General features: G+C 44.2%; 1 protein-coding gene across 2 annotated transcripts; it reads left to right on the top strand.

Annotated features, from left to right (window-relative positions):
- The first annotated feature begins 662 nt into the window (after positions 1 to 662).
- On the top strand, positions 663 to 21,428 carry CSDE1 (cold shock domain containing E1). Of its 2 annotated transcripts, XM_048327969.1 has the most exons (20): positions 663 to 770; positions 4,182 to 4,618; positions 7,803 to 8,001; positions 8,668 to 8,777; positions 9,118 to 9,210; positions 9,722 to 9,819; positions 9,966 to 10,047; positions 10,379 to 10,507; positions 10,677 to 10,802; positions 11,525 to 11,737; positions 13,362 to 13,502; positions 13,589 to 13,747; positions 14,312 to 14,419; positions 15,221 to 15,396; positions 15,792 to 15,904; positions 16,542 to 16,661; positions 16,868 to 17,046; positions 17,998 to 18,161; positions 19,261 to 19,393; positions 20,035 to 21,428. In XM_048327969.1, exons 3-20 carry the CDS (start codon positions 7,803 to 7,805, stop codon positions 20,080 to 20,082), a joined length of 2,391 nt encoding a protein of 796 aa, XP_048183926.1. In that variant the 5' UTR covers positions 663 to 770; positions 4,182 to 4,618; the 3' UTR covers positions 20,083 to 21,428. The 2 variants fall into 2 exon arrangements, with proteins under 2 accessions (XP_048183926.1, XP_048183927.1); XM_048327970.1 differs by lacking the exon at positions 9,118 to 9,210.
- The last annotated feature ends 531 nt before the right edge of the window (positions 21,429 to 21,959 follow it).

Below are 21,959 nucleotides of genomic sequence, written 5' to 3' on the forward strand. Positions count from 1 at the left end.
ACTGGAATCTGTGACTGTAAATGGCCCGTCGTACATGGTTCCTGAGGGCTGCTGGGCATTTTCAGAGCTTGCTCCACTCGTGTTGGAAACTGGACTGGAGCTTCAGGACTGGAAGTGCTCTGCCTTCTCCTCGGAGTCCAGACACAAAGCGTCTCCCCCGAGCGTTCAGCTCAGTGGCAGCTTCAGCGAGCGCAAGGCTCGTGTCCCTCCCTCGAGCTCTGCCTGCCCAGCACCGAGGTGTCCCCTCAGGGCGCAGCTTCCTGAGGGCCTGGAGCGTGCCCGCTGCGCCGTCCCGGCCCGAGCTCTCCCTCCCTCAGCCGAGGTTCTCTCTCTCCCCTTCAGCCGGGGCTCTGTCCCCTCTCAGCCGGGGCTCTCCCTCTCCCCTCAGCCGTCTCAGTCTCTCCTCTCCCGGGCTTTTCTGTCTCCCCTCAGCCGGGGCTCTGTGCCATCAGCCGGGATTCTCTTTCCCCTCACTGGGTTTCTCTCCCCTCATTGAAGTTCTCTCTCTCTTCCCCCCCGCGTTTTGCGTCTCCCCTCAGCCATTTCTCCCTCCCCGGGCCGCAAGGGGGCGCTGCCGCCCTCACAGCCCCCCATCCCCTTCGGCGCGTGCCCGCGAGCGCCACCGGCCGGGCTCCTGGCGCGCACGCGCGGCCCCGCCCCTTCCCCCCCCCGTCCGCGGGCGGCTCTCGCGAGAGCGCCGTGATTTCTCTCCTACGTGCCGTGCCGTGCTGCTCATGGCGGCGCTGGAGCGGGGGCGCTGAGCTGTTGGGGTGAGTGCGGGCCGGGCGCCGCCGCCACCCCCGCCCGCCCCGGCGGGCTCCGGGCGCCGCGGGGCCCGCGCCCGCGCATCTCCGTCCGCACCGGGGCAGCGCGCCGGGAGCCCCGCCGGGGTTGCGCGCGGGGTTGGGGGGGGTGGGGGGGGGTGGTTGGGGGGTGCGGCCTACTAGGCCGGCGGAGCGGGGATGGAGCGGCGGCCGCGGGGCGCCGGGTGCGCGCTGCGCTCGGCGGGGCTCTGACGGCCGCGGCGCTGAGGCCGCGCTGGGACCGGCCGTCCCGGGAGCCGCCGGCGCTTGTGGGCCGCGCCGGGAGGGGGCGGCGCCGTGGGGGCTCCGGGCCCCGGCGGGCGGCGGGGCCGTGCGGGCGGAGGGGCGGCGGCGGCTCCCGGCGTGCCGCGCGCGGCCCCGCCCGGCGCAGCGCGGCCGCGGCCCTTTGTGTGCGGGGAGCGGCCGCCATCGCCCCCCTTTGTGTGCGGGGCGGGTGCTCCCCCCGGCCCGTCCTGCCCGCACGGCCCTGGCGCTGTCACCGGCCTGAGCCGCCCGCCCCCGCGCACGGCGGCCCCGCTGGCGGCGGCCCCGGCGCCGCCCCTCGCTCCGCCGCCTCCATCTTGGTGCAGCGCAGCGAGCGGGGCCGCTGGAGGGACCGGGCCTGGGTGGCTCCGTCGGTCCGGGCCCGGTTCTCTGCTGTCAGCGCCGATACCCAGCGTGGGGCTCGTCCCCGCACCACACACATCCCTTAAAAAACCTGGGTTTTTGTTTTAAGGACTTTCTTGGTTTTATTCTCCACACATTCTTTACATATGTCCTTGGCACTTCTTTAATTCTTTTTTCCCCCATGTACGTATTTTTTTCTGGCGTGGAAAGGACTTCACTTCTACGGTGGTGGCTGGTCTTAGAGCTGTCACGTACTGGCTGGGGTGCCCAAGAGCCAGTGTTCAGTGCTGCTTTCCAATATCCATCTGAAAAGAGATGGAGGAGCCTGATCTCCACGGATCTGTGTTGTGTGTGCACACTGAAAAGACAAAGTTTTATTTTTATTAAATTGTACCTTGGTCACGTCATGGAGGGCTGTTTCTAGAAGCACATGCTCTGACCCACAGAATGCAGGTCCTTGCAGTTGCCTCTTTATGTGAAGAAAATGGGAAGCAGAACAATGCTGTCATCGGGCAGGTTCCATGTGGGGCTCTGTAGGTGCTTCCTGGCTGTGAACAGCTTCATGTGACTTGCTGTCATTTAGCAGAATCTGCACATGAAAGGCCTCAAGACCAGGGCCCAGCTCTTCCCTGCCTTTGCATTAAACCTTTCAGCTCTAAATACCCAAATGCTGAAGGCAGTGAGACTTGGGGGCTGGGCAGCTGCTCAGGGTGTTTACCATTTGGAGGAGTATTTATAGTAGCTGAATTAAAAAGTAAAGAATTTGAGGCAGATGAGCACAGTGAGATATCTTTTTCTTTTTGCTTGAGTTATGCTTGCTTGATAAGCAATTTTTAAAAAAATAAGTGTAGTAAACCCATCTTGTTATCAAATCAGACTGGGTTTTAATTGAAAGGTTTATACCTTTACTCCATGACTGATAAAATTAGCTTTAGTCATACTTGATCAGATGAGGTGTTTTGATCATTAAATGAAAAAGTGATGTATTTTATGGCCAGAAAAATTATAAGTGTAATATGATACAAGTCACATCTCTAGGAGAGCTCTAATAATATCAGTCTAATTAAATGAGAGAGAAGTACACAAGTAAGAAGATTCCAAGTGTGTCTGTGCAGTTCCTGGGATGCAATGTGCTCCTTTGAGAGCTGAAATGCTGCCCGAAAATAACACTGTCCTGAAAGAGATTGTGGTAACTGTTGCCCCAATGTAGTGCTGAGGTGAGGGAAAAGTAGCGATACTGTTATCTTTGCAATAGCTTTGTGTCTTCTGATTTATATTTTAGATTTGAATCTTTCAGTGCAAACGTTTCACACCAGGTTTGAACAGCCCTCACTCACTTTATTTAGTCTATTCCACCTGTGTGTAATGGTCTGACAGGAAAACTCATTTCGGCTGGAAGTTCTGAGTGGTGGCTGAAGGAGATGCTTCAGCTGGAGGAGATCACTGAAATACAAACTTCTGTAAAACTGGTGATGAGTTTTGCACATTTGGGGTTTGGGCTTCTTGCAGTAGCTGGCTTCACTCGGCATTTTCACTGGGGTAAAGGTGAGAGTTTGAAGTGTCTTTGCATTCAGGTTTCAGTCACTTAAATTGATTCTTTCAAGTTACCAGAGGGAATTCAAAGGTCAGTGTAAGTTGTGAAATTCACTTTTCCTGCTGCACTAGAGAAATATGCTTTGTCCGTATTTTTTCTCTTTTGGTGTGGGACTTGTGGAATGATTTGGGGAAGAGTTGTGCTCTGATGCTTCGTACCTTTAGATTACTGCAGAACCTGCTAGTGTATCTGTGGGGTCAGAGCTGTGCTGCTTCTCAGCGGCTTTTGTCCACAAAAATATCCTCCTTTTTTTCATCTATCTACTGAGTGAGCAACAAACTCAAAACTTGATTTCTTTTCAAGGAAGGCTTCTATTTCTGTAAAGTTTTGTTTTGTGTGGTAGGTGGCAGTTTGCTGAAGCTGCTTTTCTCATGAAAAGACAAAGTGGCACTGGGAAACTTTAGGACAGAATTAATTGCTAACTAATTACTGATGCAGAAAGGTTTCTCCCTGGTGTTAGCTACACAAATATCATAATATGTAATCAACATTTTACAAAAACCGTTTCAGAAGTCCAGAGAATGGCTCTGTGTTAATTTTACATGCAGTGTCTGTACACATAGTTGAGAAGTTTGTTAATTTTTATACAATTCTAAATGTGCTTCAGGTATCACTGGTCCTTAACTTAACCTTTGGAACATAAACAACCAGGAAATTTTAATTCCCATGTATATATACAGTCTGTTGTTCCTCTGAGGATCTGTGCAAGCACTTACATAAGTTATGGCATGATTTGATTAATAAGCACCCATGTAAAGTTATTGATAGGAGGACTAAGGCTTGCTAATTGGTCAAATACTAATGATCAAAATGAAGTAATGGTACACACTGGGACCTTTCCTGAGATGCCTAAGCGTGTCTGAAGAGTTCAAAATTGGAAGTACCATCTCAGTGGCTTGGAGGTAGTCTTTCGGAAAACAAAACTGGAAATGGGAATGCCAAACAAGTCTGTAAAACAGCTTTTCCTAACATGGATTCAACCTACTGTATTAAGGTAGAGGAAATGCACCTGTTATTGGTAAGACCTACAATTGATCTATAAGGGGGTTTGGAACTAGATGGTCTTTAAAGTCCCTTGCAAACGAATCCATTGTGTGATTTGATGAGAATTTCCTTTAAAGTGATACTTAGTGTATGTGTGTTTTTCCTTTCTCCAGTATGAAGTGGAACAGAACAGAATTTACCACCTGAAACTGCTGCTTCAAGTTCAGATCAGGAAAAGAATCTAAGTATACCACATCGTAACAACAACTCAAGACCAAAGAAGAGGCAACTTACACTGAAGAAGATACAAGGCTTGATCTGAAACAAGAAGTTTGTGCCTACTCAACAGCTTCAAAAGAGCACGTCCCGACGCTGCTATAGTAGTCTTTGTTTTCTCCAGTGCTGTAGTGAAACTGCCCAGGGCAGCAGCACTTGTATTCTCTAGAGCTTGATAGATCACCTTCTTTTGCTATCTTTTTCTTTCTCTTTTGTCTCTCTTCCTTTTGTTCCCTTTTTTAAATAATAGCAGTCTTCATCCTTAGAAACTTGTGCTGAAACAGAAGAATCGGCAAATACTACTGAAAGTGCAATATTTGAATATCACTGCGAGGTTGGTGCACGTGGTGGAGAAAGAGTTATATGTGTATTTTTAAACTTGGTTCTTACTAAGTTTTTAACAGAAGGGGGTGGGTTGGATTAGTTTTTTTTGATAGTTCTTGATAATAAATTCATTTAATAAGGAAGCCCTGGCACAAGTTGCCCAGAGCAGCTCTGGCTGCCCCATCCCTGGAAGTGTCCAAGGCCAGGCTGGACAGGGCTTGGAGCAACCTGGGACAGTAGAAGGTGTCCCTGTCCGTGACAGGGGTGGGACTGGATGAGCTTTAAGGTCCCTTCCAACCCAAACCATTCAGTGGTTCCATGACTCTTTGCTGTTATGTTCATGTAGTAGTAGTATGGTGAATTTGTAGTACCTGCAATATGGTTCTATTTAACAATATTTATAACCCTCAAGAGCTGATTACTGGTGTTTCTCTCTTCTAGTAACAGTAGGTTTGTGGTTCCGATCCCTTTAATCTTACAGCACAGGTATTCTTTTTCTTCCTCTTGAGTATTTGTTGGTGAGGTTAATAGTTCATATTCCTGTTATAAGATGTAAGAATTTGATAATTAGCTGGTACAGCTGCTGATATATGAAGTATCTTTGCACAACAAATTTTAGTGCCACCTGAGGAATCTTTGAACTGAGGTTGTCAGGCTTTGGAGGATTGATGAGTTCTCTGTGCTGTGCTGCTAATGCTCCTTTAAACTCAGACTGTTCAAATGATGTCATGCAGTTGTAGTCTGAGCAGGAGGTGAAGCACTGTGGCTTTCTAACCCTAAGAGAGGCTATTCTGAGCTAAATTTTAAGTTAGATTTTTGTCATTTCCTCTCTCTGATGTACCTTTAGCTCACGGTTGAGGCAGAATGTCTGTTTGTTGCTTCCCTTGCATTGGAGGTGAAGTGATCATTTGGTGACTCACAAAAGCCTTTGGCAGGTTCATTCCAGCTTTCAGAGTGGGTTAATGCTCTGGCCTGTAATTCTCCTGGGATAAGGTATAATAACATACCATTTTCCCTTCCCCCAGTCACCCTACTTGCAGGACCAGTTTATTTTTGAAAAGTATTTCAAACTCTAGGATGGCTTAAAACTCTTCAGCTGTTGTGTTCCCACAAGGACATTTTCTTGTGTGGAATGTCTTGGGGTTGCCTTCCTCAAAAGATGAGGGTTCTTATCTTGGACTGATGCTGACAGGAACTAGTCAGTAAATCTTAGCAGCTTTATCAAGTGCTTTTTGTTAGATACTCAGAGAAAATGTGTCCCTTAAACATAATCCAGTGCATAATAAAGATGTGACTGCTGTGGCTTTTGTCCTTTGAACAGTTTAGGCCAGACAGGAGGGGAAAGAGATCTTTGCTGGGGCAAGTTACCCCAGAAGTGTGGTGGAACCTCTGTCCATGGAGGTTTCCAGGACTCAGCTGGACAAAGCCATGGCTGCCTTTGTTGGCAAGAGGCCTTTGAGGAGCAGAAGGATGGGCTGGAGTTCTCTGTGCATCTGATGGGGTTATGTTTCTGATTAATTATTTTCTGACATGTCAGTATTTCATGACTTACATATGTTAAGGGTATTGATTTATGCCACTTAACTGCAGGCTGGTAGGATAAGAATAAGAGGGCAGCACTGATTAAAATTAAGAGATTGTTACTAATTTTTAATGGAAAGAAAAGTGAGATGTAGAGCAAGGAAATAAGCAGTGCATGTTAAAGAAATGATATCGCAGCAGATTTAGCAGTTCACTGAACTCTTACAGCCTTGGGTGGTAACACTGTACTGTGGAAGTGCTGACCAGTGCTGTGGGATGGAGACCATTACGCAGTGTCCTGGGATCCTTTTGCCCCCTCATATCACTCCCCCACCTTCTGTTATTTGTGTTTTTCTTCATCTACATCTACCCCACGTGGGTCTGAACCAGAAGGGGGGAGAAGACCTCATCCTCTTGGAGGCCAAAACTCTGTCAATCTTTGCTTTGTGTGCTTGTTTCCAATTTATTTTTTTGATGTCAGTCTCAAAGACCAAAGATTTCTGCCCAAGAACCTCACAGCAGGTGTTTTTTGGTGCTCTTTGATCACTTCTAAACTGACTTTCAAACAGCAGAATAAGAATGCTGTGCCTTCTAATACATTGAGTAACTCACTGTGTTAGAGTGAGAAACATGACCCTTTTACAAGTTGCTCAGGTGTCTTTTATCTCAACACATTGCTGAGTAATTTTTAATCTCTGCTTGTTGCAGCAAGAAAGCAGAGAACAGATACGGTCTCACTCTGTTTCCAGATTAAATACTCTGGAAACGAACAAATAATTCTGTATATTTTAAGATGCATATTGACTGTTTGGAGGGAGGAGGGTTGCTTCAGCTGTCTGTCTTGAACTGCAGTGTTTAGTGGGGTGTAATACATTTCATCTGATTTAATTGCTAACCTGTAAGTCCAAGTGCCCTGCTTTAAAAATGAGATTCATACATCAAAAAGCCCATGAGTTTGTAAAGGGGTTGGGAATGTTCCAAGAGTGAATCTGACTTGAAAAGAAAAAAACACCCCATAAAAGATGATGTTTTAATAGATGTCAGTTAATTTAGCAGTTCATTACACCTTCAGTTTAATGCTATTTTCAAATTTTGTGTATCTTTCTAGCACTTGAGCTTCTATGCCACAGGAATGTTAGTTTAATTCTGGTTATTAATTCCATAACTATGCAAAACTGTATAATTACTTAATACGGTTTTTAAGTATGAAAGACTGAACACACAAACTAGGGAGAAACTATGCAGGGATTTGAACCTAATTGTGTTGATTCAGAACTGTTGTATTTTCCTAATCACCTGTTTAATTTGGAAGAGCAGATACTTCAGATATTTTCAGGCTCTGGTATGAACCAGTGAATGTGGGAGTACTTTGAGGTGTAATACTTGAAAAATGCCAGTAGTCTGTTTTCTTCTAAGCAAGCTTTGTTTTGCTGTTACAGTTCTGGCTTGTTTTACAAATATGTTGCCTGCGTAAATTTTAAGGCTTGCTGTGTTAAAAAAGCTCAACTGTTTTAGTGGTTTTACCCTATTTTAAGAACAGAGTAAAACTTAAAACACATTTTAAGAATGTGTCAGTAACTTACACAAGCTCTTTGTGTTACTGTGTTAAGGGGATGTGGAGGAAGGAAACTGATGTCAAATATTGATCTTTCCCTGTGCTTTCTGTGACCCAGATGAGCTTTGATCCAAACCTGCTCCACAACAATGGACACAACGGGTACCCCAATGGTACTTCGGCAGCGCTGCGCGAGACCGGGGTTATCGAGAAGCTGCTGACCTCGTACGGCTTCATCCAGTGCTCGGAACGGCAGGCCCGGCTCTTCTTCCACTGCTCCCAGTACAATGGCAACCTGCAGGAGCTCAAAGTAGGAGGTAACCGAGCTTTGGGACCAACACCAGTCTCTTCCACTTGTCATAAAGCTTCTTATCTCGTGGCTGCTGCTTCTGGGGCTAAACTGACAGTGGATAATCCACCATTCCTGGTGGGAGCCCTTCCCAGTGCTTTGTGCAGCTTGTGGTACAAACTGGTGTGGAAAAGGAGAAGGTGCAATGTTAGGTCAGACTTGTCTAGCTGAGATGGAGGCAAGTACTCGGACTGTGAGAGAATTTACCTCTTGTACTCCCTATTTCTTTGTTTAGAATTTGAGGATGGCCAAGTGTTTTTCAGCATGAGGAGGCTGCAACTTCATGCTGATAATTACCGTGAGAGTGAAGTTTCTAAACTGTTTAATGGCCTTTGTTGTGTTGTCTGAACTTCAGTGTGTGTAGTCTGCTGTATAGTGAGCAGGCCAGGGGGAGGGAATTACTGTGGAATTACACCAGAACAGTTCATTAGCAACAGGAGATAATAAGCAGAATAACCAGAAAATATTTGCAAATCATGTGTCCTTGCTTGATAACAAAAGCACCCAAGTTCTACTTGGTTGTGTTTGGCTACAAGCAGTGAATTCTTAAACACAGCCATTTAGTGATTTTTGTAAAAAAACCCCAATCCCAAACAGGACTCTGACAATGTTGCGATGTTTGGTTGTCTTGCAGACGATGTTGAGTTTGAAGTGTCTTCTGATCGCCGAACTGGAAAACCCATTGCTATTAAATTGGTGAAGATAAAGCCAGAAATATTACCTGAAGAACGAATAAATGGACAAGTTAGTGCCTATTTTCTATACCTGCATCATTTCCATCCTTTACTCCAGCACAGAAAACTGGGTTCATTTAGCATGGATATTAACTACGTACAGTATAGTTACACTGAAATATATTTCAGTGTGTTCTGGTAAAAATTCAGAGGTTCAGTTTGAGCTCTTACTTGGCTCCAAACACTTCTTAGAGCCAAGAGGTGTTCTGTGAGATTGAATAGTTGCAGTGTGGCATTCCCTGCTGAGTGTGTAGTAGAGGATACTGAGATTCATTTTGTGTTCAACAATGCCACTCCTGAAATGACTAGCAATGGAATTTTTTTTTTTTTTTTTTTTTTTTGACTGGTAGGTTGTGTGTGCTGTTCCTCACAATTTAGAGAGTAAATCTCCAGCTGCCCCGGGTCAAAGTCCAACAGGGAGTGTTTGCTACGAACGTAATGGGGTAAAGCTTGCGTATTTTACTTGAACTCTTCACTGATCCATCACTGTGGTCTATGAGAAAAAAAAAACAACAAAAAAAGTGCAATTTAATGTAGACAATTGACACTGCACTGAACTGTGCGGTTTTTGGCCAAAAAAAAAAGCATGCTTTGGTAATTACTACAAAACATAATGTTATTTAGACAGTTTGCTTGCTTATATCTGTGGAGAACTTCCTAGAGCCAAATAGTTGTTCTCTTTTAAGCTTGATGAAGGTCATGTATCCTTATCTTGAACTTCTAAGGTTCAGGAATTGGCCTTTAAAGATGGCCATGTACAAAACCTTTCAACTTGAGCTGCTTGTTACAGACTCACCAAAACAGCACGATGGAAAAAGAATGTTTTGCATGCCATGTTTATTATTGTTTATTTTCTTGCTAAATTAGGCAGATATTGTTATTAAAATTGTGTTAATCTTTCTGTGAAAGAACTATTCTGCAAATAGAATAATTTTAATTAATGTTAATTTACAGGAAGTATTTTACCTGACTTACACCCCAGAGGATGTTGAAGGAAATGTACAGCTGGAAACAGGAGATAAAATAAACTTTATAATTGATACAAATAAACAGTAAGTTGGTATTGCTTTTCTGGCTTCATATTTTGTTTTAGTAGTCAGGCAGAATTCATACCTATTCCAATAACTATTCTGTGAAATACAGTCTTAATTTTTGTTTCAGTTTTGAGTTTACAGTTTGCTCTGTTTTTTTTCTCTAGTACTGGTGCTGTAAGTGCTCGTAACATTATGCTATTAAAAAAGAAACAAGCCCGCTGTCAAGGAGTAGTCTGTGCCATGAAAGTAAGTGATTTTAAGTTTCATTTGAAAATGGAATGCTATTTTGAAGAATGCTGTTCAAAGTAATATTTAAGTTGTTAAGAGCTGTGAACAGTTTGGGCTGTGGGTGTAAATTGTGTGAAACGGTTTAAAAGGCTCGTCTTTGATACTGAGGCCCTTCTTGACAAAGAAAGTTCCATTGATTTCTGTTTATATATTGTGGCAGTCAGCTGTGTACACTTGGAAGTGCTGTACTGGGATTCTGAGTCTCTTTTGCATTTAACAGAACCTGTTAAATGATTTACTGGTATGTTCCTATAATGGACAATTAAACACTTTTTTTTTCTGTTCACAGGAAGCCTTTGGATTTATTGAGAGAGGTGATGTCGTGAAGGAGATATTCTTTCACTATAGTGAATTTAAAGGTGACCTAGAAACCTTACAGCCTGGTGATGATGTGGAGTTTACAATCAAAGACAGAAATGTAAGACGAAATCCAGTAAAACGGAAGCCAAGGTCCTGGGGCATAATTGCACAGCTCTCTGCTTTCTGCAGCTTTAAAAAAGGGGGGAGGAGTTCCATTGAGGTTCACTGGGAAATGTCTGTTACTTTCTGTCTTCTCTTTGGGTGTTTGACTAATTTTGTGCTCTTAGGGTAAAGAAGTTGCAACAGATGTTAGACTGCTGCCTCAAGGAACTGTCATTTTTGAAGATATCAGCATTGAACATTTTGAAGGAACTGTAACCAAAGTAATTCCAAAAGTACCCAGCAAAAACCAGGTGAATTTCAGTAGTTAATTAAATTTGTGCAATTCTGGTTTTATTGTAGTGACTTCCAGAACAGTTATTGCCATTTCTCAGTACCTGTTTGCTGTGTAAGCATCATGTCAGAGTAAAGATTTACCCTTTTTTAAATTTTAAATCCAAAGAGGAAGAGTTAGGGTAGTGGTACATGATGGAGCGTGTGTTTTCTTTCATGTGTCAAATACTTGCTGTAAAATTTTGTGGAGTTTGGACATATCCTTAAAGCAAAAGAGTAGGGGAAAGGCGAAAAATATTTGCTAGGATAAGCCAGATCTGTGGATTCTTGTGAGCATTAACAGTTAATGAGGCTTTTGGGCTGTAATGTTGGGCTTGGAGAAGTGTTCATGAGCACTTCCATTAATGTTTTAGGTGAGTCTCTGTTGGTGTGGGAAGGTTTGGGGTGTTTGAAGACTTAATAAGAAAGAACCTGCCTTTTAGAAGTGTTGTGAGTATGGTTCTAAACTCTCTCTTGAAACAGAGAGAATTCCTTTGGCAGGACATGGGTGGGGCTTAAAAAACCCATTACCCAACCAACAGCTCCAAAAGCCACCTTGCATTTGGCAAGTTCCAGATGAGGAGTGGTGGAAATGGAGCAGAGCCTGAGTCCAGCAGGATTTGGCAGAAGCACTTGTGCTGTTTGCAGCTGTGCTGAGCCTTGCCGGTGAACTCACCCTTCCCACTGGCTTTTCTGTCCCCAGAGCGATCCATTACCCGGCCGCATCAAAGTGGACTTTGTGATTCCTAAAGAGCTTCCCTTTGGAGACAAGGATACAAAATCCAAGGTGACCTTGCTGGAGAGTGACCACGTGCGATTCAACATTTCCACGGACAGGCGCGACAAACTGGAACGAGCCACCAACATTGAGGTTCTCCCCAACACTTTCCAATTTACTAATGAAACTAGAGAAATGGCAAGTATCCATCTCTAACAATTTCTCATTCTTGATGGGAAATGAAAGTAAAACATGGGGTGTTTTCTACAAGAGATACAAAAAGCACTTGTGTGTTCCATTGCCTGCTCTGAAATCCAGCTCTCAGATTTGCAGTGCAAACAACGTAGAAAATTCAGAATTAACGCTCTGCATCTTTGCCTTAGAAGAATAAAATCTCAACTATTTTTTAATATCTAAATGAAGTTATATTAGGAAATTAGACATTAACTGGCTTTCTTGGACGAGATTGCTGGCTGGTTATAGCAGACAGAAGTAATGTAGTCTTGAGCTGATTGTTTAAAATTCACATACTCGAGTCTAAACAGGTAAACACTCGTGTTCCTTAGGAAAACTGGAAGACCCTGGTTCAGGTAGTGAAAAGTGTAAATAATTGGAGGAGGCACTGTGAGCAGCTTTTGGATTTCAAATTTTTTGGCCAATCTCTGTCTGAGGGTCAGGCAGGAGGATGGTAGAGAGCAGAGTTCTCTCAATACAAAAAACTCTTTGTGGATTACAGGGACTAAGATGGATGTGCTAATGAGTATTACAGAATATCTTTAATTCCCGTAACTTGGAATGTTGGTTCTGTTCCAACTAGACTGTATCTTTGCCTTCCTTTGCAATTTGGAGTTCAATTACAGTGTTGTCACATCAGTGTGCTGTGAATTAGGGACCCTTGGCTGTAAAAAAACCCTGAGTTTTGACTTCAACCTTTGAAATTTTGGGTTTCTCTCTTACAGACTTCTCGTATTTCTACTCTGGCTACACATATCTGCCTGCCTGAGTTGAGCTGTCACTGGGGTGACAAGTGTTGGCAGCTTCTAGGAAGGTTGGCTGGTTTGCTGGAGTTTGTGAAAGCTGTTTAAGAGAAGAATGTACCTTTGCACTGTCATTCAGATCCTCTAAGCTTGTCCTGAGACTTGCTAAACTCTGTAATAACTGGGTTGAAGGGAATATGTTAATGAATTAACATTCTTAATTCTGGCAGGATCCGGCACTAGGGTTTGAGTATATTCTGTTCATCATTCAGCATTCCATTTCTAGTGGTTATCAGCAAGGCCACTAAACTCCTGTGTAACATGGGAGTATGTTCCCATAACACACACCCAGCGGGTATGGGAGTCTTGTTTAACGGCTTCTTTATAATTCCTTCATTTGTGTCCGGAAATCAGATGGTTTTTCTCTTAAACTTCTGTCTGAGCACTGATTTTATTTCTTGTTTTTATAGGTAGCTGTATGTTTAGTGTGTGTTTGTATGATTTATGCACTCTATAGATGATACGGTGTTTGTAGAGCTGCCCCATTGTGTTCTCTGTGTAGTGGTACTGGCAGGTTCTTCAACTTCAGTCCTTGTTATAGTGGCTTAAATTAATATTCTCCACTCTTCATCATGAGTTAACTTCAGGAATGAGATGGGAAGAACTTGTCTGCATTTCAGGTTGACCGGGGCCGTGAGCGCCAGGGTTTACAAGGAAGGACGTTGTTTAAACCAAGTATTTTCCTAGGATTCAGGCCTTCCTGCCATCTCCTGACATGTGGAGCAGCTGCAGACAGATGTCACATACCAGGGATAAAACTGTAATTGTTGATTTGGCTGTTCCAGGGTGTGATTGCAGCAATGAGGGATGGCTTTGGCTTCATTAAGTGTGTGGACAGGGATGCTCGGATGTTCTTCCACTTCAGTGAGATCATGGATGGAAATCAGCTCCATATTTCTGATGAAGTAGAGTTCACCGTCGTTCCTGTAAGTGGGATTAATACTCTATAAAATCGCAGCTTTTAAAGAAATGATGCATGGTCTGTCTATAATGTGATGGATTTATTTTCCAGGATATGCTATCTGCCCAAAGGAACCATGCCATAAGGATTAAAAAGCTTCCCAAGGGCACGGTTTCTTTCCACACCCAGTCAGAGCATCGTTTTGTGGGCACTATAGACAAAGAAGCCACTCCAGCCAAAGCCGCTAGCCCAAATAAAGGCAAAGAGAAGGTAATGCTGCTCTTCTGCTTGTGAATATCTGTTCTGCATTCCTGCCATTACAGACTGAGGCTGCTTCCTTAAAATCTCTAATTCAGCTGGGTTTGAAGCACTGTTTATTCTGTATAGATGTGAACTACAGCTGATGAGAGCAGTCAGTGAAAACTAACTTCTCTGAACAAGATAATAAAAGTATTGTTAATAATCACTAATGATCCTACTGTTGCTGAGGGTAATTCCCAGGAACTTGATGGGGAGTCACTACGTAAGATTCTAGTTAGAATTATTTCAGATTAAGTTTCACAGGGAGGACCTCTTACTGTTTTATTATGCTGCTTTAAACAGTGCCAAAATACTTAAAAGTTCCAATAGATGCTTCCTGGAACTGGTGGTAATACTTCATTGCCTTTTAAAATACTGTCTGGCATCGTTTAAAGCTCCTTACCCAGAGTTTGGTTGTGTTTTTGAGCAGTTACTGTACAACCACTGAGACTCCAATGAGCAGTGCTTGAACTGTGTGTAGGAAACTGTTCATAGAGAGGCAGTGACTGCTGAATTCTGACCTCTTGTTTTCAGGAAGCTGAGGATGGAATAATTGTGTATGATGACTGTGGAGTAAAACTGACCATTCCTTACCAGGCCAAGGATGTGGAAGGATCTACTAATCCCCAGATAGGAGATAAGGCAAGATAATGAAGTGTACTATTGGGAAATACTATTCTGGGCATTGTGGGGTGTGAGCTTCTCTTTGCCTTTACTTGGAACAAATGGAGGACAAGGGATCTGTGTAATATTACCTAGAATATTGTGTTTAAATGGGTCAATCTTCTGTATGAGTAAAAAATACCCTCCAACCTGGTGAGTTATAGATGCAAATAGTATCTTACTGTGTAAATGATGCTTTTTAAATAAAGAGCTTTTATCACTAAGTGGACACTGCTTGTCAAGAGGAAACGAATCAAGCATAATAAGAGCATAGAGACTAAGATGGATATTGAAGAGGGAGAATATTCCCTCATGAGCATACTGGCCTGAGACACAATGGACAGGGAAAAAGCTTGGAGATCAGGAAGAGCAAGAAAACTCTCAGAAGCCATTCTAGTTACTGGTTATTGTTTCTAAAAACTGAAACAAAGAGTGAAGTGAGGCGCATCCCACTGTGGGCCACTGGTGAGCAGTGTAGGGAAAGGTGGTGATCCCCATGGACAGAACGATTCTCATGTTTAAGGGGTGAAAAGCTGAGTGCTGGAGGCTGGTTTGCCTTGCAGGTATCCCAGGTGTGATGCTGCTCCCTGGAATGTAGGAATGTCAATGGCTGACGTGGTTATGGGAAAGTAGTGACTAGGAAATGACTTTCCTGGAGAGCCCAGGTACTGCTGCAGAGCTACACAGCTTCAAAATTAGTTAGTTTGGGGGTCTTTTTGTTGGTGGTCATGGTTTTCTTTGCATTTTTCTATCTGGTATTGATTCACAACTCTTCACCAGGTTGAGTTCTGTGTGTGTGAAGTGAAGAGAACTGGGCTGCAGACGGCTGTTTCTGTCAGGATGCTGGGACGCAACTACAGCTCCAAGAGGCTCTTGGGATACGTGGCAGCCCTGAAAGATAACTTTGGGTTTATTGAAACAGCCAATCATGATAAGGAGATCTTCTTCCACTACAGGTGAATGACAGTTTTATATTTGATTGTGTGTCTGGGGGGGAGTGGGAGGGTGTGGAGTTTTGTTGGGTTGAGTGTTAAACCCATTTGCACTTTACACACACACAGAATATATATATATTTATATATGCTTAGATATCTACAGTTTCATTTATCATCTCTGCTGGACTGGTTCAGGCTTTTCTGTTAGTCAGCAGTCCTGGTGTTCTGTGCCTCTGAATCCCAGGCCAAGAAATCCAGTTGTGTTATATATTTGAAATGCTTCACTTTCCTGAATGAGGATTCCTTGTAAAATGCTGAGGGATTTAAATAATTTCTGATAACTGATGTGGATGTTGGGTGAGCATCACTATTGTCTTGTAAATAAAGGAGGACTGTTTATCATTCTGTTCCTGCAGTGAATATTGTGGTGATATTGATAGCCTGGAACTTGGAGACACTGTGGAATACAGCTTGTCAAAAGGCAAAGGAAACAAAGTTAGTGCAGAGAAAGTGAACAAAACACATGCAGGTAAGGCTGTACCTGGTGTTTTCTGCCTACAGGGCTCTTGGCACATGCTGAAGGGTAAAATTTGTTATTGATCCATTTACAATTGGAGCTGAGAGCAAGAAGATGCTCTTTGTGGGGTCCCTCATTGGTTTTGTGGAAGCTGCTGCCTGGGTTTCCAGAGACAAGCACAGACCAGCAGTTCTGTGCACAGTAGCAATTCTTTGGATCTTTAGTATCCTCTGCCCTCCTCGCTTGGGGGTTATAAGGAGAGGCTGAGTGGCAGAACTGGCCAGATCAGTACCTGTGCTAATTGTGCTGTACCTCACAGGGGAAAGGTTGCAGGAGGAGAGCAGATGGGGGAGGGTATTAAGGACTTGGGGGTGGGGGGAATGCATACTTTGATTATTGGATGATTAAAGAGAGTAGGGAATGCAGTGGAAAAGAAGTGAAACACTTTGAAGCTTGAAAAGCAAATCATGACCTTAAGTTTCTTGAGGAAAATTTTTCTACTTCCATGTATGAAATGTCAGTGTGATTTTGATTCAGCGTCATGCAGTGCAAAATGTTGACTCCTGGTCAATCTGAATCACTTATTTAAATCAGTTTTAAAATAAACTGTGATTAAAACATCCTGTTCTTCTACTCTGTCTCTTTTCAGTGAATGGTATCACTGAAGAAGCTGATCCAACTGTTTACTCTGGTAAAGTAATTCGTCCCTTGAGGAGTGTAGATCCCACACAGACAGAGTACCAGGGCATGATTGAAGTCATGGAGGATGGTAAGATTGGTTCCTCTTAAAATTAAGTGTTCCTTTCACAACTGCACAAGTTGAATTCACTGTAAATAGAGGTGTTGAAGGTTTTATTCACACTACAAACTGTATCCACACTGCTAAGCTGACTGTAAAAGCAGCATTTGTAATACTGGAAATCTGAAATCAGGTGGGAAAAGCCCCTCAGTTCTGTCTCATACTTTCCTCCCCAGGTGAGATGAAAGGAGAGGTCTATCCCTTTGGAATTGTTGGCATGGCCAACAAAGGTGACTGTCTGCAGAAGGGGGAGACAGTAAAGTTCCAGCTGTGTGTGCTGGGTCAGAACGGGCAGACGATGGCTGTGAACATCACCCCGTTCCGCAGGGCCACCGTGGAGTGTGTCAAGGACCAGGTGAGTGACCCTGTGAGCACCAGGGCTGTGGTGGTAGGAAGTAACTGCTCCAGCTGGCACAGAGCAACTGAGAACCACTTCAGCACTGGAATTTAGGGAGCTGTGCCCAAATGGATTGCTCTGGACTCCAGCTCTAGGGAACAGGTGTGTGTAACCCATGTGCTGCCTTATGCCAGGTTCTGGTGTGACTTGAGTAAAGGTGAGCTCAGAGCCTGGTTTGGTGCTGAATCATCAGAACTGCCAGGCAGCAGTTAATTCTGAAGATTTGGGTTTGAGATGTCCTAGAAAGTGCTGGTTTCTGCTGAACAGGATGTTAAAAAAGTGTTCAGAAAAACAAAACATGCACATGCTCTGCTTCTGGAAGAAGCTTCTTCACAGCACTAAGCAGTCAGTGATTACAGCCCACCTGAAAAGCAAAGGCTGATCTTCGTTGCATCTTGGCATGATTAAAAAGTTAAATGCTGCAATTGCTTTCTGTTTTTATAGATATTGTGCAGCACTAATCTCCAGTCATTTATGGAGAGGCTGGATGAGTATTCCTGGTTTATACATGAGTAGAATGGAAATAGAAGTAAATGGCTTCTTATCCCAGTGACAGGCCAGAAATGGAGTGGTTGCTGCTGTGGTTTCAGGGTGGAGTCTCAGAGCTTGGGGCACTGCTGTTGTCTGTTTAACACAGCTGCCAGGACTTGGGGCAGTTTTCAGAACTTGTTCTATAGACTTTAGGATTTAAATGTGACTTTACAATGCCAGGAAAAGTGCTTGGATTTCCAGAAGTGTTGTCTCCATACAGAATATTCTGATCACTGTAGAAGTTGCATTTCCACTTCTGTTAGGCACCACAGTTTTGGAGTTTTATTTGAAAGTAGTTAAACTGCAGTGATGAGTTAAGTTACTGCATCTGTCTGCATGCAGAGCAAATCAGTAACCTTGTGATGTGTTGCTTTTCAGTTTGGTTTCATTAACTATGAAGTTGGTGACAGCAAAAAGCTCTTCTTCCATGTCAAAGAAGTCCAGGATGGTGTGGAGCTCCAGGCTGGGGATGAAGTGGAGTTCTCTGTAATCCTGAACCAGCGCACAGGAAAATGCAGTGCCTGTAACGTGTGGCGTGTCTGGTGAGGCTTTGAGGTTGAAGGGGTTGACCCTGGCACAGTGTCTGCATCCCAGCAGAGCCCTGCAGGCTGTGTCTGCCTGAGCTGGATGTTCCTGGAACAGGAGCTCTGGATTCCAGCTGGCTCCAGGGAGAGCTGTACCTGAGAGTTCCCAGCTCCTAGACAGGATCCAGTGCAGGCAGTAGCAGCCCTCCAGCTCTTCCTAATTACAGATGGCTTGTTCTCTTTTTAATCTATTTTTAAACTCCCCCTTGTAGCAGGAATTTGGATACAGCCTTGCAAGTAGAAGTTAACAATAAGGAAACTGATGGTTTTCCTGTGTGGGTGCTGGCCTCTGGCCAACCCATTCCACAGTGCTGCCACCTGATTCTTGAAGAGCTGCTTTCATTTTTAAATAGAAAACTCATGTTGTTAGACACTCTTCTTTTTAGCATGGCATTTCGTACAAGTCATGGGTTTGGGGTATTCTTAACTGTTTATGCACTTGAAGAAAATAGCGTAATTTGTATTTTGTTTAAAGCTTGAGATAGCACTTCAGCAGTAATAGAAAGCTGATGATTTTGTCTCAAAATTCTGTGTTCCCATCATCTTCAGAGATGTTAATGCTCTGCCATGACATACTGGCAACTTGCAAGCCTTTATTATTGCAGTTGAATCACAGAATCACAGAATGGGTTGGGTTGGAAAGGAACTTAAAAACCACCTCGTTCTACCCTGCTATGGGCAGGAACACTTTGCACCATCTCACGTTGCTCCAAGCCCTGTCCGACCTGGCCCTGAACACTCCCAGGGATTGGCAGCCACAGCTTCTCTGGGCAATAGAAACGTAGGAAACGCTAGTCAGGTGTGCATGAGAGTAAATACACCACCTCTGCTGCCTGAAGAACACCCTCTGGAGAGCACTGAGCTCCTGCTGTTGCAGAGTCCTGTGTGGAGAGTAAGGTTTGGGGCAGGGACAGGCTGTCAGCCAGCTCTGCTGTCACACAGTATCAATTCTGCAGTCTCTAACTGCTATACGTGACTGTAGTCAAGGACTGCAAAAGCCTGGGGTGCCGTGCCCAGCTCGGGGAGGTGACAGTGCCCTGTGTGTGCTCTCTTGCAGCGAAGGCGCCAAGGCCGTGGCTGCTCCGCGTCCCGATAGACTCGTGAACCGTTTAAAGAGCATCAACCTGGACGATGCCAACGCCCCGCGGCTCACGGTGCTCCGCCAGCCCCGGGGCCCCGACAACTCAAAGGTACAGACACCCAGGGCAGCATCACTCACTGCAGGGGCTGCTTGGCTGGGGTAACAACACTGCTGCCTCTGCTGGGGGCCTGAGCTGTTGGCTCCTGGGGTCTGCTTCTGTTCTGTTCTGGACTCCTGGCCTGCTGTGGGAGGGTGGATTGTTGGGCGCAGTGCTGTGCCCTGTGTCAGTGATGTGTGCTGTGGTTTCAGAGGAGCACGCAGGAGAGAAGAAACCCCCTGCTGCCTGTGTTGGAGCCTTTCTGTCTTGATTTCTTGGCTGCTTTAGTTTGCTTTTCATTTATAAACGTCAGAGATCGCAAGTGAAATCCATTTACTCAGACATGGCTTTCACACAAAATTCTGCCACCTCTTGATAAAGCAGGAGGAGAGAAGTGTCTGGAATCTCTGAAGTGTTTTGGACTACAAGGAACACCCCACAGAACCTGTTTTGTTGCTGTCTGTGTTTCTGAAGACAAACATAACTAATTAGAAAGGTGCTGCTTGGATGGAACAGATCAGGCTCTGCCTCAAAGCCCAGTGGCAGTGCCTGGTTCACAGTTGGACTTGACGATCTTAAAGCCCTTTGGCAGTCTAAATGATTTCATGATTCCGTGGTGCTGGAGCTAAAAGTTTGTTCTGTTTTCCTTGCAGGGATTTGGTGCAGAGAGAAAGATCCGCCAGGCTGGTGTTATAGACTGATCCCAACCCCATGGCGACGTTGGGCCGCGCGGTGGGGCTGGCGAAGGGTACTGAATATCTCCCTGTTCATCCCTTCCTCCAAATTCTCAGAAGCTATTCCACCAGTTTTAACACCTTCTCATGTTATGTTTAAAATTAAATTTACAAAACCATTTTAAATTTCTGCACAGTTGCATTCTGGAGAACTTTAAGGTGGCGCCTTATAGTATCACATTTTAGAAGCTTGTTTTGAATGGTGCATTTAACGCAACTGGTAACTGCAATCTCCATTGCCTCTGTGAGTAAACATAGACAGCTCTGCTCGGGCAGACCTTGTGGAATTCTGCACTACAGTTATTATGCTTTATCCTTGTTTTTGGCCAAGGTTTATTATGCCTTAGTGCTCAGTTGCATTATCTTCCCTCCCGAGTGGAAGACTCACCTCAGCTCACTCTGCTCAAATTCTGAGGACCATGTGAGGGTGGAATAAGTTCAGTTTATATCAGATCTCCACAAACATTCAGATACCTTGAGTTGATGGCCAAATGTTACAGTGTTTTCCTAGTTCATTTAACTTGACTCCTTTAGCCAGTCCTTAGAGCTCAGTGCAAGTCTCTCCCAGGGTCGGTGGATTTTGTAGTGTTCTGGAACAGACAGTGCAGAATTTCATAAGGCTGAGGTGTGCCATCAGTGTGGTAATTTAAATATATTTAAAACAATGCACAAATCTGCTGCTGCTTAGAACACTGCAGCTTCTAAACCCAGTTTCTTTTACTGATTTAAATTTAAAAAGAAAGAAGTTGTGCCTGAAGTGGATACATTTTTTTTGTTCTTTTTGCAGCCGGCACCCAGTGTACTGTAAGAGAATAAATACTTAGGCTTTCCATAGCTGTATTGAGACTTTCATCAAGGTGAATAGTTGATGTCTGTGTGCTTTTTTTTTTTTTGGTTTTTTTTTGTTTTGGGTTTTTGTTTTTTTGTTTTGTTTTGGGTTTTTTTTTTTCCCCTCCCCTGCCCCCCTCCCTCCATTTCCCCAGTCACACTTTATCAAGCAAGAAAACTGAATGATTGGTCTAAGTATTACTTTAACCAAAAAGATCAGGAGTTACTTTTTGGAATAGAGGGCAGTACTGTGGTTTGGATTTTTTTGTTTTTGTTTTTTTTTTATTTTGGTTAATTTCTTTTGTTTTGGTTTTTTTTTTCCAGTTTGGTTTTTTTTTTTTCCATGTTACCTCTATTCTCAATTTAGGGTTTTCTTCTCTGGGAGATGCATTATCTTTGTAAAACAAAACATTGCTTTCTCCAATTTTTTTTCTGTTAATGGCAAAGAATGGAAATAGAATAAAGTTTTACTGATTTTGAAAAAAGCCTCGCTGTGCTCAGCCTCTTCTTTCCCCAGTGGGGGCTATGTTAGACTTGTGTTGTCCCCATCACGGGCTCGTGGCATCTCCCAATTCTCACACCACCCTGAGGGGTTTCTGTGTTTATTCCAGTTTGCACAAAGAAGGGAGCTTTCCCCAAAAGGCTCCCCATCATCAACACTTTACACTACTTATACATTATACCAAACACAGCAGCATTCCTTGATGACAAATTTCGTAACTTTTAATTAGTATCCAACCCCCTATTTAAGATTTCTCTCCCTTCCTGTCCAGGTGCAGTTTCTCTTCGTTTGAGGGGTCTGCAGTAGGGGGTCAGTGGGTCAGTGGTTGTGATCCCCACTGCTGGAATTAATTCCCTTTCTCCAGTTCCTGCTCCCTCCTGGTGCCTCTGAGCCACACAGCCCCTTCCTCTTGGGCTTGTGGTCTCTTACCCTTAAAAGATGAGCCAAGTGCACGATGCTCGCGATGCAGTTACTTACCCAGGACTGCCCAGCTGCAGCTACTCATTAACAACTT

This window comes from Corvus hawaiiensis, chromosome 24, assembly GCF_020740725.1.
Source record: "Corvus hawaiiensis isolate bCorHaw1 chromosome 24, bCorHaw1.pri.cur, whole genome shotgun sequence".
Lineage (NCBI taxonomy): Eukaryota > Metazoa > Chordata > Aves > Passeriformes > Corvidae > Corvus > Corvus hawaiiensis.

Excerpts from the sequence above, each read along its gene's own strand:
- CSDE1 (XM_048327969.1), top strand. The coding sequence starts at position 7,803 with ATGAGCTTTGATCCAAACCTGCTCCACAACAATGGACACAACGGGTAC. Across the intron at positions 8,778-9,117 it reads AAGAACGAATAAATGGACAA|GTTGTGTGTGCTGTTCCTCA; the intron begins GTTAGTGCCTAT and ends TTTGACTGGTAG. Across the intron at positions 10,048-10,378 it reads GAGTAGTCTGTGCCATGAAA|GAAGCCTTTGGATTTATTGA; the intron begins GTAAGTGATTTT and ends TTCTGTTCACAG.